Source organism: Arvicola amphibius, chromosome X (genome assembly GCF_903992535.2).
Source record: "Arvicola amphibius chromosome X, mArvAmp1.2, whole genome shotgun sequence".
In the NCBI taxonomy this organism is placed as follows: domain Eukaryota; kingdom Metazoa; phylum Chordata; class Mammalia; order Rodentia; family Cricetidae; genus Arvicola; species Arvicola amphibius.
This window is the reverse complement of record NC_052065.1, coordinates 20836458-20852418: the sequence shown is the minus strand read 5'-3', so window position 1 is coordinate 20852418 and position 15961 is coordinate 20836458. Positions and strand designations below refer to the sequence as shown.

At 39.7% G+C, this 15961-nt stretch overlaps 1 protein-coding gene across 3 annotated transcripts in view; it reads right to left on the bottom strand.

The window, feature by feature from the left end:
* Pfkfb1 (6-phosphofructo-2-kinase/fructose-2,6-biphosphatase 1) overlaps positions 1-15961 on the bottom strand; it is a 65153-nt gene that overhangs the window by 7164 nt on the left and 42028 nt on the right. For all 3 annotated transcript variants that reach the window (XR_005283824.1, XM_038316039.2, XM_038316038.1), the window contains exons 9-10: positions 5778-5924; positions 3520-3624 (exon numbers count right to left, since the gene is read on the bottom strand). Coding sequence is in view for 2 of the 3 variants with exons in the window: in XM_038316039.2 (XP_038171967.1) it covers positions 3520-3624; positions 5778-5924 (252 nt within the window). In the remaining variant the exon portion in view is untranslated. The remainder of the gene's footprint in view (positions 1-3519; positions 3625-5777; positions 5925-15961) is intronic.

Genomic DNA, 15961 nt, shown 5'->3' with positions numbered 1-15961 from the left:
GCAAGTTAAGCTTAAAGGCAACAAAGATATAAAAGCTTCTCACTGAACTAATGACAAAAGAAACAATAATGAAACTGAAAAAAATTCCTTAACCACAGTGAAACAATAAAACAATAAGTGAAATAGCTTTAAAGTGCTAAGAAAATGACAGTCCAACTGAGAGTTTTATATGCAACCAATTATCATCGAGGATTGAGGATGTACCCCCAAGATAGTTTTAGATAAAAGGAAAGGTGAGAGTACTAATGACAAATTTTCATTAGAGAAACTGTACGACAAGATGGAAAAATAAAACTTGAGATAGAAAGAAGAATAATCAAAGGATCAGTAAACATTTAATTAAATGACTAAATGTAACAATAACAACAATAATGCCAGTAATAGTTTGTTTGGGAGTTAAGAGATTAAGGCTATGTGAAAATATAAAACATATAAGTTAGGAGAGGAAGCAACTGCAGTTTGAAAGATCTTATACTATTTAGGGGCATAGCAGAGACATTGATTTTTAGACCTTGTTAGTCATGTATATTAAAGTACTAAATGTTCCTATTCTAGTTTCACCTTTATATCCCCATAACACTATATTTTATTTCTTCTTCCTTGGGAAGGGGTATGGGAGAGCAGGGTAAAGGAGGAAATATGTATGGTAAGGGATAACTAACCCTAAAGGTCTTTTGAAAAACCACATAGAAACCCTTTAACTGTAAAAGCTTCCTAAAATATACACATACATGAAAGGAATTTAAACAGAATCACTATATAATAAGGGAGACAGTGTCCCATTTAAACATCTTATGTTATCAAGTAAAACCTCCAGTCCCATGAATGGGTTACATCTGTTGAATCACTGACTAAAAAGGTCCCACAGAATCCCGCAAAACATTGCAGGCTATTGGTTTTTCTCTGCAATTTGATAGTAATGACCTATTTCTGAAGACACAACTTACTATGTCATCAGAAATAGAGAATTTCAGTTGGTGTTCAATTAAGCTTTACCCCTACTGACTAGCATTAATGGTGTTGGAAAGTACTCTGCACACTACCAGAGGAGAAAGAGTGACCATCAATATCACCCAGCTACAAAACCTGTGACTTGTAACAGTGACCTGCCTGCAAGATATACTAGTGCAATGATGGCACAAACCTTATGGGAATAACAAACCACTTTTTGATTGGATTTAGGGCTAATTCTATGAGATGGAACCTATACCTGACACTGCTAAAAGTGTCCGAGAACCTGCGACTAGATACGTCATTGGCCTATGGGAATATCTACTACTATTATTCTGTTGAAGGAGCATAACTATAAAATGACTCCTAATTACATATTGCTATACCCGCAGACTAGTGCCTCACTCAACTCTCATCAGAGAAATTTCTTCTTGTAGTAGATGGAGGTAAACACAGACCCATAACTAGACATTGTGTGGGGTTGAAAGATTTTGGAACACTTAGTCATCAATGGGATATCTTTATTAAACCCCTCCCTTCAAGGCTAAGGGATCTTATTGAAGATGGGTCGGAGAGATTGTAAGAGTCAGGGGTGATAGATGACTTCCAAAAAACAGTGTCTCCCAGACACGATAAGACTGATACACATATGAATCTATGGTAGCATGCACAAGACCTACATAGATTCAAGTAGTCAGGGTTTCAGCACTGAGAGAGAGAAGTAGACATGGGGTCCCACCCCCAACTAAGAAGCTATCTGCAATTGACACCTGCTGGCAAAGGGAAAATGAATTTTCTCCAATGTATAGTCAAGCACACTTCAAGAACAGACCCTATGCCCAAGAGTAGTTGGCCAATGCAAAATTAACTCCATGTTTTGTTTTGTTTTTGTGAGCATTCTGTTTTGTTTTGGCATTTTCTGTCTTACTGGATTTTTGTTTTAATTTTCATTTTTGTGTAGGTTTTCCTGAAAGAGACAGAGAGAGAGAGAGAGAGAGAGAGAGAGAGAGAGAGAGAGAAAGAGAGAGAGAGAGAGAGTTGGGCAAGTGGAGGATCTAGGAGGGGAAAACATAATCAAAATATATATGAAAAAAAATTAAAAAAAGAAATATAAAAAGTTAAAGTTCAAGTTGATTGTATAACAATACACAACAAATTATTCTGAGTGATTTTAAAGTACAATATTTTGACCTCATACCCTTAGTGGGATATCTTCAAAAACAGAAAGAACCATGATGAATTTTTAAAGTAAAGCGTAACCTCCACAAGAATCTGGAAACAGATTATAACACATATTGATGAAAAACTCAACCCTAAGGAAAGCAAGAGAAAAATAAAGTAAGCATAGAAAGTTAAAGACAATAGAAATAAATGTTAAAAAGTCAGTAATAGCAATAAAATATATATAGCAGGCTTAGCATTCAAAAGACATCTTTCAGTTTGAATTAAAAACAACAAAATCCAACTATAAACTGCTTATAAGAGACATAAATAAAACAGAAGTACTCAAAAGTTGAAAGTGAATAAATAAAGATGAACTAAGAAAAAGGTTAGAAGATACCATGTAGAGCTAGATTTGGGTTAGGAAAATGGCATTATTAAGGAAAAAATTTAAGTCATTCTCACTAAAATGTGCGTAATTCAGTGAGAAGACAACATTGCTTTTAATTTGTATGCATCTAATAACACAGCCTAAAATAAATATAAAGGAAATGAGAGCAAATTAACATTAACTTAATAAAGTCCCTTCTGAGAATGAAGATGAAAATATTGAAGTGATTTGTGACTGAACATAACACTCTACTGTTTTATCTTCCGAGATGTCCATATTTTCAGATAACTGTTCATAGGGTTTTGGATCAAAGATAGAGTGTGACTAATAAATACATTAAAATGCAGAACTGGCTAAGTAGAGGCTGGATTGAAAGCAATAAGCATTCGTCTCACATAGAGACAGGAAAATTATGGCCTGGCTCATATGGTAGCCAAGAAGATGATTAAACAATAGCTTTTGTTCCCTGCCAACCTCTGAGAGAGCCTGTAACTTTAGGCAAGTTGGCAATAAAATATTACAGAATTAGAGTATATTGAGCTATTTTAAATTGTCCGGTGAGGAAATGACAAATACAAGGCATTGGATAAAGAGTGTTCTTCTAAAAGTACGTAGTGCCTATAAGTAGGCAAATATGTAGCTTTTAAAAAAGAGGAGTAGCAGGTCATAGCAACTATCACTCAACCTGATGACCTGAGTTTGATCCCTGGGATCACATGGTAGAGGAGAGAACAGAGTTCCATGGGTTGTTCTCTGACCTCCATAAGCATGTGGGGCTTGGCATGCATGCATGCATGAACACACTGAATGAATGAATAAATAAATAAATATTTTTAAAAGAAGAGGAATGGCTTGCCTAACAGCTAAGTATCAGATAGATAATCAAGTACCTTGACAGGTAGCAGCTATTGAAAACATGTTTTTTCTTGTTTCTAAAGCTACTTAGGAAACTCTGATAGTTGGAATGAAGACACAGGGGAAGAGTCCTAGGAGTTAGGCCACCCCTTCAACTTTACCTCTCCCTTGGGATAGCGGTAACGATATTTATCCTGGTCCCGTAGTGCAAATTCTTCAGGGTAGTGTTCCTGGATTTCTTCATAGGTCATCTCCTCACAGACACCCTATTAGAAATTATTTGTGAACAATATATTTACCACATAGCGTTTTCACACAATTCAGAGACCAATGCCTACAGAATAATATAACATGTGGGTTTCTGTCAAAGTAGCTCTTGAGTTGTTCCTGTTGCCTGTGGCGCATTATGTGTGTGTGTGAGGTGTGTGGCTTGTGTGAGGACAAAAGAATGGGTGTGTTCAGACTCAATATATGATATTTTCCTATGACTGCCTCTTCTAGATGTGTATATCACATATAAGTATATATAAAATAAGGACTTACTACTGTGTTTCTAAGCATGTACAGCATGCTTATTATGTGTGTCAAGTGATCTTGATCACATTCTGACAATAAAGTTAACTTTGAACCAGAGGGTGGAGCTAGCCACTAGCCGACCAAAATTAACCATAGAGGTTTTGGACAGAGAGGAGACAGGAAATAGTAAGGCAGGGCTGAGAGAGAATCTCAAGCCCTCTGGTATGAAGATTGGAAGAGAGAGGAGGTAACTGGTGGCTTCTCTGATTCCCTGATCATTCAGGTTCTTACCCCATATCCGACTCCTGATTTTTTATTGATAAAGAAGAATTAGATAAATGCATCAGTGTGATTGAGATATGTTCAAAGCCTTGTGTTTGTGTGTATATTTTATATCTAATTTTGTATATGTTGTACACTCGTATTCTCTGTGTGGATGTACAGAGTGTATAAGTATCTGAGACTATGCCCATGTGGGTTACTCTGAAGTACCTGTCTTCATGTGTATTGGTGACATATATCTACGAATGTGTACATTCTACATTATGTTTCTGCAATATCATTTGTATATTTATGTCTATGTCTGAAGTCTGTGAATGTGGGTAACATGCCTGAAACTATGTATTAGTACTGTGTACATGTCAAATGGTTTGCTCATCTGTGTCTATATTCAATACATGTATGTATATGATGTACCTATATTTATTTCTAGAACTGTGTGCATATATGTTGCAGATATGATTGACAGGAGAGGGTTGCTGTGACTGTAAAGTGCATTTTTGTGCCGGTAAGCATACTTATGGCTGGTATCTGAAACTCTGTATGCAAGTATATAAGACAGTGGTACTCACCCATTGGATAGCCTTCCTTATCCCTCCTGTCCTGCCCTCTATTTTAATATCTCTTGGAAAAATCTATCCACAGATACTTCCTAAGGTAAAAACTAGGAATTTTTTTAATGGTTTCAGAGTGGGCTTAGGAAGATAAATTCTGAGAGCTTCCAAGTCTACTGAGAAATCCCCATAGGCGAGGCTACTGGTGCTGGTGGTAAAAAGAGATGTTGTTTTTGACATTTCCTTCAAAGTGTGTGAGTTTTAATTAAACCCTGCTTGTTTGGTGCCTGGGGTCATCAGACTCTGGCTCTTGTCTTTTTGACTATCTATCAGGCTTCCTTCAGGGGTATGGAATAGAACATTTACAAATTATAAACAGCTTTGCAGTGTCAGGCTTTCTGAATGAACATTACTCATAGGAAAGAAAGGACACAAAGATCCTTTTAGACTGTTTTAAGCTTCTGTTCTGAGGCTTATTGTGAGGACTTTTGCCTATGGAAATGATCATTGCCTTCTTATTTTGACTTTAGGCAACGTGCTTAACGTCTCTGAGTTTTATTTTCCTCATCTGCAAAATGCAGAAATTAACAACTACCTTATAGAAATTGTCTAGTTTGGTGTTTTTTTTTCCTGCAATAAACCATGACCAAAAACATCTTAGGTAGGATGACAATCTATCATTAAAGTAAGTCAGGACAAGAAGCATGGAGGGAACATGATTACTTGCTTATTTTTAGGTTCACATTAAGACACCTTTCTTATACAGCCCAGATCTACCTGCCGACATATAGTACTGCCTACAGCGAGCTTGCCTCCCTATATAAATTAAAAATTCATGAAAATGCCCCATAGACGTTCTCATAGGTAAATCCAATGCTGAATTTCACAAGATCTTCAAGACACAGAATACTCTCTTATACATGGTTGCTTGACAAAAACAAAACAAAACAAAACAAAACAATATAAGGTTTAATGAACTAATTAGGTTCCCTGTAACAGAGGTAACCCACAAGATAATCTTAGAATTACCATCTCCCTATATGCCAGGATATTAACCCTTTCCATCTTACCGCATCAATCTCATTCAGGGCTTTCCACTGTTCATAGGGGACACCTAGGGCCTCAGCAGTCTGAATGGTCCTCTTCATATGACTGGTCCACACCTTCAGGTTGCTGATGCCTTGAGACTGAATGAAGTTGGCCAGGGCAAAGGCATACTAGGGATACAAAGAAGAGGAAGGAAAAAAGAGGTGATAAGGGAAAGACCAAAGGAGCCATAAGAACAGGTTCAAATCTCTTGAATGGTGAAGTACTAAAGGAGCAAAAAGAAAAAGAGGATTAAATTTATATAAAGATACACCTGGGACTATACCTCAGAGGTAGAACATTTACCTAACAGATATTGAGGTTCTGGGTTCCATTCCTAGCACCACAAAAATTACATAAAGACATACTCTTGAAAAGGTGGGATACAGAGAGGTTTATCAAAGGATATAAAGTTACACTTAAGAGAATAAGTTCTGATGTTCCAGTGCACAGTAGGGTGTCTAACATTAAAAATTGGTGCTGTATATTTTAAAACCCTTAGAAGATTACAAATGTTCTTATCACACACAATGTTAAACACATAAGATGATGGGCTATAACTCATAAGCACCTCCAGTAATGTATCAGGATACAAGATTAACAAAAAAAAATCAGCAGTCTTCCTTTACATGGATGATAAACGGGCTGAGAAAGAAATCAGAAAAACATCACACTTCACATTAGCCACAAATAACATAAAATATTTTGGGGTAACTCTAACCAAAAATGTGAAAGACCTGTATGACAAGAACTTTAAAACTTTGAAGAAAGAAATTGAAGAAGACACCAGAAAATGGAAAGATCTCCCATGCTCTACAGATTCAATGCAATACCCATCAAAAAATCCCAGCAAAATTCTTTACAGACTTTGAAAGAACAATACTCAACTTCATATAGAAAAACAAACAAACAAACAAACAAACAAAAAACAGGATAGCCAAAACAATCCTATGCAACAAAAGAACTTCTGGAGGCATCACAATCCCTGACTTCAAATTCTACTATAGAGCTACAATAATGAAAATAGCTTGGAATTGGCATAAAAACAGAAAGGAGGACCAATGGAACCAAATAGAAGACCCAGATATCAATCCACACCTCTTCGAACACCTGATTTTTGACAAAGAAGCTAAAATTATACAATGGAAGAAGAAAGAAAGCATCTTCAACAAATGGTGCTGGCAGAACTGGTTGTCAACCTGTATAAGAATGAAAGTAGATCCATATCTATCACCATGAACAAAACTCAATTCCAATGGATTAAAGACCTCAATATAAATCTGAACACACTAAACCTGATAGAAGAGAAAGTGGGAAGTAGCCTGCAATACATGGGCACAGGAGACCACTTCCTATGTATAACCCCAGCAGCACAGACAATAAGAGCAACAATAAATAAATGGGACCTCCTGAAACTGAGAAGCTTCTGTAAGGCAAATGACACAGTCAACAAGACAAAATGGCAACCTACAGAATGGGAAAAGATCTTCATCAACACCACATTGGACAGAAGGCTGATCTTCAAAACATACAAAGACCAGTGGTTGTTAACTTCAGTCATTTTTAGTAGTAGAGTTTGTGTGTTTCCCTTCTTCTAGTTGTGCTGGTGAAGGGTCGCTAGATGCCTGAGTTATTGTCGGCGTTGTTGGACTCCTTGGTTTGTGATTTTCCTTCTATTACTTTCTGCAAGGCTGGATTTGTGGCTGCGTATTGTTTAAATCTGTTTTTGTCCTGGAATATCTTGTTTTCTCCATCAATGGTGAATGCAAGCTTTGCTGGGTATAATAGTCTAGGCTTGCATCCATGTTCCCTAAGTGTCTGTAGCACATCTATCCAAGCTCTTCTGGCTTTCATGGTTTCCATTGAGAAATCAGGTGTAATTCTGATAGGTTTCCCTTTATATGTTACTTGACCTTTTTCCTTTGCAGCTCTTAATATCTGTTCTTTATTCTGTATGTTTTGTGTTTTGATTATTATATGGCGTGGGGATGCTTTCTTTTGATCCAGTCTATTTGGTGTTCTGTAGGCTTCTTGTACCTTCATAGGAACATCCTTCTTTAGGTTGGGGAAGTTTTCTTCTATAATTTTGTTGAATATGTTTTCTGGGCCTTTGAGTTGTAATTCTTCTCCTTCTTCTACCCCAATTATTCTTAGGTTTGGTCTTTTCATGGTGTCCCAGATTTCCTGAATGTTTTGTGTTAAGAATTTGTTAGATTTGTTTAGTTCTTTAATCTGTGAGTTTATTTCTTCTATAGTATCTTCAGAGTCCGAGATTCTTTCTTCCATCTCTTGTATTCGGTTGGAAATACTTGTCTCTGAAGTTTCTGTTCGTTTACTCAGAGTTTCCATTTCCAGTCGTCCCTCAGATTGTGTTTTCTTCAATACCTCCATTTCATTTATCAGGTCTTGTACTGTTTCCCTTACCTGTTTGATTGCTTTTTCTTGTTTTTCTTGTTTTTCTTGGGTATCTTTGAGAGATTTATTTATTTCGTCTACCTTTTTGTTTGTCATCTCCATTTCTTTATGGCAGTTTTTTACCTCCTGTTTAAGGTCCTCTATTATTTTTATAAAGTACTGTTTAATGTCGGTTTCTTCTATATCTTCTGGGGTAGGGTGTTCAATTCTTGTTGTTTCGGGATGCCTGGCTTGTGGTGATGTCATGTTGCCTTTCATGTTGTTGGAGGAGCTCCTGCATTGGCGCCTGCCCATCTCTTCCCCAAAGAATGATGGATCCTTCTGCAGACTGTGAGGTCCCCTTGCAGGCCAAGCAGCTCTCAGACAAAGGCCTACCTTGCTCCGGGTAGTCAAATGAAGGAGGGGACCTCCCACCGGCCTGGGAGCACTCAATTCCAGGTCCCCAGAGCCCAAACAGGCTGAGCTGTGGGATTTTGTGGCCCCAAAGACGGGAGGATGAGGCAGGGGGAGGGGGGGAGGATTCTGGGTGCAAGCTGGGAAGGGACAGGGAGAGAGAGGCGGTATCCGGGGAGAATAACCCCTGCAGGAAGAGCAGGAAGTGTGCTGGTGGCAGGGGGGGTTGTGGAGAGTCGGTGGTCCCTCTCCGGGCAGCTGCCGCGGTTCGGGCACTCACTCCTCACTCACCCCAAAGAACGATGGATCCTCCTGCAGATTTTCAGGTCCCCTTGCAGGCCAAGCAGCTCTCGGACAAAGGCCTACCTTGCTCCGGGTAGTCAAATGAAGGAGGGGACCTCCCACCGGCCTGGGTGCACTCAATTCCAGGTCCCCAGAGCCCAAACAGGCTGAGCTGTGGGATTTTGTGGCCCCAAAGACGGGAGGATGAGGCAGGGGGAGGGGGGGAGGATTCTGGGTGCAAGCTGGGAAGGGACAGGGAGAGAGAGGCGGTATCCGGGGAGAATAACCCCTGCAGGAAGAGCAGGAAGTGTGCTGGTGGCAGGGGGGGTTGTGGAGAGTCGGTGGTCCCTCTCCGGGCAGCTGCCGCGGTTCGGGCACTCACTCCTCACTCACCCCAAAGAACGATGGATATCAATGGACTCAATTCACCTATAAAAAGGCACAGGCTAAGGGACTGGATACGAAAACAGAATCCAACATTTTGCTGTTTACAAGAAACACACCTCAACCACAAAGACAGGCACCTACTCAGAGTTAAGGGTTGGGAAAAGGTTTATCAAGCAAATGGCCCTAAGAAACAAGCGGGTGTGGCCATACTAATTTCCAACAAAGTTGACTTCAAACTAAAATCAATCAGAAGAGATGGAAAGGGACACTTTATACTCATAACAGGAAAAATCCTTCAGAATGAAGTCTCAATCCTGAATATCTATGCCCCTAATATAAAAGCTCCCACTTATGTAAAAGAAACACTTCTAGAACTCAAGGCAGCCATCAAACCACACACACTAATAGTTGGAGACTTCAACACTCCTCTCTCACCAATGGACAGGTCAATCAGACAGAAACCTAACAGAGAATTGAAAGACTTAATGGAGGTAATGAACCAAATGGACTTAACAGACATCTATAGAACATTCCACCCAAATAGGAAAGAATATACCTTCTTCTCTGCGGCTCATGGAACCTTTTCGAAAATTGACCATATACTTGGTAACAAAGCAAACTTCCACAGTTACAAAAAAATATTAGTAACCACCTGTGTCTTATCGGATCACCATGGATTAAAATTAGAATTCAACAACAATGCTACCCCCAGAAGGCCCACAAACTCATGGAAACTGAACAGTCAACTACTGACCCACACCTGGGTCAAGGAAGAAATAAAAAAAGAAATTAAAGTCTTTCTTGAATTTAATGAAAACAAAGACACAACATACTCAAACCTATGGGACACAATGAAAGCAGTGCTAAGAGGAAAGTTCATAGCACTAAGTGCCCACTTAAAGAAAACGGAGAAAGCACTCATTGGTGACTTAACAGCACACCTGAAAGCTCTGGAAAAAAAAGAAGCAGACTCACCTAGGAGAAGTAGAAGACTGGAAATAATCAAACTGAGGGCAGAAATCAACAAAATAGAAACACAGAAAACAATCCAAAGAATCAATGAAACAAGAAGCTGGTTCTTGGAGAAAATCAACAAGATTGACAAACCCTTAGCCAATCTAATCAAACGGCAGAGGGAGAACACGCAAATTAACAAGATCAGAAATGAAAAGGGGGACATAACCACAGACACAGAGGAAATTCAGAAAATCATTAGATCTTACTACAAAAGCCTGTATGCCACAAAATTGGAAAATGTAAAAGAAATGGACAGTTTTTTAGATAAATACCATATACCAAAGTTAAACCAGGACCAGGTAAATGCTCTAAATCGTCCTGTTAGTCGCGAAGAATTAGAAACTGTTATCAGAAACCTCCCTACCAAAAAGAGCCCAGGACCAGATGGTTTCAATGCGGAATTCTACCAGAACTTCCAAGAAGACCTAATACCTATACTCCTTAAGGTATTTCATAATATAGAAACACAAGAGTCACTGCCAAATTCCTTCTATGAAGCTACAGTTACCCTGATACCTAAACCACACAAAGACTCAACCAAGAAAGAGAATTACAGGCCAATCTCACTCATGAACATTGACGCAAAAATTCTCAATAAAATACTGGCAAACCGAATCCAAGAACACATTAGAAAAATTATCCATTACGATCAAGTAGGCTTCATCCCAGAGATGCAGGGCTGGTTCAACATACGAAAATCTATTAATGTAATCCATCATATAAACAAACTGAAGGAAAAAAACCATATGGTCATCTCATTAGATGCTGAAAAAGCATTTGACAAAATTCAGCACCCTTTTATGATAAAGGTCTTGGAGAGATTAGGGATACAAGGGTCATTCCTAAATATAATAAAAGCTATTTACAGCAAACCGACAGCTAACATCAAATTAAACGGAGAGAAACTCAAGGCTATCCCACTAAATTCAGGAACACGACAAGGCTGTCCACTCTCTCCTTATCTCTTCAATATAGTGCTTGAAGTTCTAGCAATAGCAATAAGACAACATAAGGGAATCAAGGGGATCCAATTTGGAAAGGAAGAAGTTAAACTTTCATTATTTGCAGATGATATGATAGTATACATAAGCGACCCCAAAAACTCCACCAAAGAACTCCTACAGCTGATAAACTCCTTCAGTAACGTGGCAGGATACAAGATCAACTCCAAAAAATCAGTCGCCCTCCTATACACAAAGGATAAGGAAGCAGAGAGGGAAATCAGAGAAGTATCACCTTTCACAATAGCCACAAATAGCATAAGATATCTGGGAGTATCGCTAACCAAGGAAGTGAAGGATTTATATGACAAGAACTTTAAGTCTTTGAAGAAAGAAATTGAAGAGGATACCAGAAAATGGAAGGATCTCCCCTGCTCGTGGATTGGGAGGATCAACATAGTAAAAATGGCAATTCTACCAAAAGCAATCTATAGATTCAATGCAATCCCAATCAAGGTCCCATTAAAATTCTTCACAGAGATTGAGAAGACAATAATCAACTTTATATGGAAAAACAAGAAACCCAGGATAGCCAAAAAAATCTTATACAATAAAGGTACTTCTGGAGGCATTACCATCCCTGACTTCAAACTCTATTACAGAGCTACAGTATTGAAAACGGCTTGGTATTGGCATAAGAACAGAGAAGTTGACCAATGGAATCGTATAGAAGACCCGGATCTTAAACCACAAACCTATGAACACCTGATTTTTGATAAAGGAGCCAAAAGTACACAATGGAAAAAAGAGGGCATCTTCAACAAATGGTGCTGGCATAACTGGATGTCAACCTGTAGAAGAATGAAAATAGATCCATATCTATCACCATGCACAAAACTCAAGTCCAAATGGATTAAAGACCTCAATATTAATTTGAACACATTGAGATTGATAGAGGAGAAAGTGGGAAGTACTCTACAACAAATGGGCACAGGGAACCGTTTCCTATGCATAACCCCAGCTGCACAGACTTTAAGGGCAACATTGAATAAATGGGACCTCCTGAAGTTGAGCAGCTTCTGTAAAGCAAAGGACATTGTCACTAAGACACAAAGGCAGCCTACTGACTGGGAAAAGATCTTCACCAACCCTGCAACTGACAAAGGTCTGATCTCTAAAATATATAAGGAACTCAAGAGACTAGACGGTAAAATGCCAATTAACCCAATTAAAAAATGGGGCGATGAACTGAACAGAGAATTCTCAACAGAAGAAGTTCGAATGGCCAAAAGACACTTAAGGTCATGCTCAACCTCCCTAGCTATCAGGGAAATGCAAATCAAAACAACTTTGAGATATCATCTCACACCTGTCAGATTGGCTAAAATCCAAAACACCAATAATAACCTTTGCTGGAGAGGTTGTGGGGTAAGGGGCACACTCATCCATTGCTGGTGGGAATGCAAACTTGTGCAACCACTTTGGAAAGCAGTGTGGCGGTTTCTCAGGAAATTCGGGATCAACCTACCCCAGGACCCAGCAATTCCACTATTGGGAATCTACCCAAGAGATGCCCAATCATACAACAAAAGCATATGCTCATCTATGTTCATAGCAGCATTATTTGTAATAGCCAGATCCTGGAGACAGCCTAGATGCCCTTCAGTGGAAGAATGGATGAAGAAACTGTGGAATATATACATGCTAGAATACTACTCAGCGGTAAAAAACAATGACATCTTGAATTTTGCAGGCAAATGGATGGAAATAGAAAACACTATTCTGAGTGAGGTAACCCAGACCCATAAAGATGAACATGGGATGTACTCACTCATATTCGGTTTCTAGCCATGATTATAGGACATCGAGCCTATAAGTTTGGGATCCTTGAGAAGATAATAAGAAGGTGAACTCCCAAAAAAGATATAGTAATCCTCCTGGATATTGGAAGTAGACACGATCGCCAGGCAAAATTGGGAACTTGAGGGTTGGGCAAGACTGGGCCAAGGGAAGATGGGGAGAGAAAAGTGTGAAGGGGAGAGCGGGGGGAGCTCGGAGGAATGGGGTGCTTGGGATATAGGAAGGGTGGATATGAGAGCAGGGAAGCATATATCTGAATTTAAGGAGCTACCTGAGGGTTGTCAAGAGACTTGACCCTAGAGGGGTTCCCAGGTTTCCAGGGAGACGCCCCCAGTTGGTTCCTTGGGCAGCTGAGGAGAGGGAGCCTGAAAAGGCCAGTTCCTATAGCCATACTGATGAATTTCTTGCATATCACCATAGAACCTCCACCTGACGATAGATGAAGAAAATGACAGAGCCCCACCTTGGAGCACCGGACTGAGCTCCCAAGGTCCTGATGAGGAGCAGAAGGAGAGAGAACATGAGAAAGAAAGTCAGGACCGTGAGGGAACCTCCAGCTGGCGACAGAGGGGGAAGGTGACTGAGCCCCACATTGGAGCACTGGACTGAGCTCCCAAGGTCCCGATGAGGAGCAGAAGGAGCGAGAACATGAGGGAGAAAGTCAGGAACGAGAGGGGTGCGTTCACTCATGGAGACGGTGGGACAGAACTAATGGGAGATCACCAACTCCAGTTGGAATGGGACTGATGGATCATGCGACCAAACCCGTCTCTCTGAGTGTGGCCAACAGCGGGGGCTGACTGAGAAGCAAAGGAAAATGGCTCTGGGCTCTGATTCTTCTTCATGGACGGGCTCTGTGGGAGCCTTCTCAGCTTGGTCGATCACCTTCCTGGACCTGGGGGGAGTTGGGAGGACCTTGGTCTTAGCATAGAGTGGGGAACCCTGATGGCTCCTTGGCCTTGAGAGGGAGGGAGGGGAGGTATGGGTGGAGGGGAGGGGAGGGAAGGGGGAGAAGGAGGGGAGAGAAAGGGGAGAAGGAGGGGAGGGAGGGGGGAGGAGGAGGGAAGGAGATGGAAATTTTTAAATATAAAAAAAAAATAAACCATGAGAAAAAAAAAAAAAAAGAAAAAAAAAAAAAAAAAACATACAAAGAACTTAAGAAACTTGACATCAAAAGAACAAATAATTCAATAAAAATGTGGCTACAGATCTAAATAGAGAATTCCCAACAGAAGAATCTCAAATGGCTGAATGACAGACACTTAGGGAAATGCTCAATGTCATTATCCACCAGAGAAATGTAAATCAAAACAACTCTGAAATTCCATCTTACACCTGTCAGAATGGCCAAGATCAAAAGCACTGATGACAGCATATGCTGGAAAGGATGTGGGTAAGGAGAATGCTCCTCCATTGCTGGTGGGAGTGCAAACTTCAACAGCCACTTTGTAAATCAGTATGGTGATTTCTCAGAAAATTAGGAAACAATCTACTTCAAGACCGAACAATACCTTTGTTGGGTATTTACCCAAAGGATGTTCAATCATACTACAAGGACATGTGCTCAACTATGTTCACAACAGCGTTATTTGTATTAGCAGAACATGGAAAGAACACAAATGCCCCTCAATTGAAGAATGGATAAGAAAAATGAGGTACATTTATACAATGGAGTACTATACAGCAGTAAAAAATAATGACATCTTTAAATATGCAGGCAAATGCATGGATCTAGAAAACATCATACTGAGTATGGTAACCCAGAGTCAGAAAGACAAATATCATATGTACTCACTCATATGTGTCTTCTAGACATAAAGCAAAGAAAAAAACCAATCTACAGTTCACAACCCCAGACAACCTAGACAACAAAGAGGACACTATGAGAGACATATATGGATCTAATCTTCATAGGAAGAAGAAGAAGACAAGATCTCCTGAGTAAATTGGGAACATGGGGGTCATGGGAGAGAGAAGAAGGGGAGGGGAAGGAAATAAAGGGAGCAGAGAAAAATGTATAGTTCAATAAAAACAACAAAAACGCAAACAACAAAATAATCATTAAAATAACAAAATTAACATTTATTTCCCTCAAAAAAAGATGATGAACCAATATACAATTAGCATGGAAATAGTAAAATTATATCTAACAAATATGTTCAATTATAAAGTGTCAAAAATAAAAGTCATATCCTATCCTGAACCACTAAGGATGAAAGAAAGAGAAAAAGAGTATCTATGTTGATATTTGCTCACTGAATCCCCTACTAGGTGGATCATTCATTCAAAGAGGCCCACCTCTAACGTACGTTGAGCCTAAGAACAAATGGATCCACCCCCATTCTTTCTCCTTCCATTTCTGATGACATCCAGCACTTCTAGGTATCTTTACTACATGTCTGAGGTTAATCAAATCACATCACCAAGTTCTGGTTATGCTCCATCTCCAGTGGCCCTCTTCTACAGAGTAACCTCAGGGCTACGCTGGGCCTAAAAGTTAATATTCCTGTGACCATGGCCTGTCTTCAGGTGGAAACTATCAGATGGGTGCATACAGGCACTGAATCAGATATCAGGCGATCAGAGAGGGGTTCCAAGGCTAGAAGTGCCCAGTTTGTGGCCTGGAAGTATGGACTGAAGGATCTGGAAGACAGTTCTCTGATGCTTTGAATTCCTATTGCTAGAATGGGGATCCCGGTACCCAGTTAAAGGTCATTTGTACATGCACTGAGTATTTATGGCCCTATTTTGGATGCTGAAATGTTAATGCTATCCAGATCCAGTCACTCAGAGAGAGAACAATGGCAGTGCAAAAGTGAACCACAAAAGGTCATGGGAGCCCTATGTACAGGGTGTTTTAATCAAACATGGCA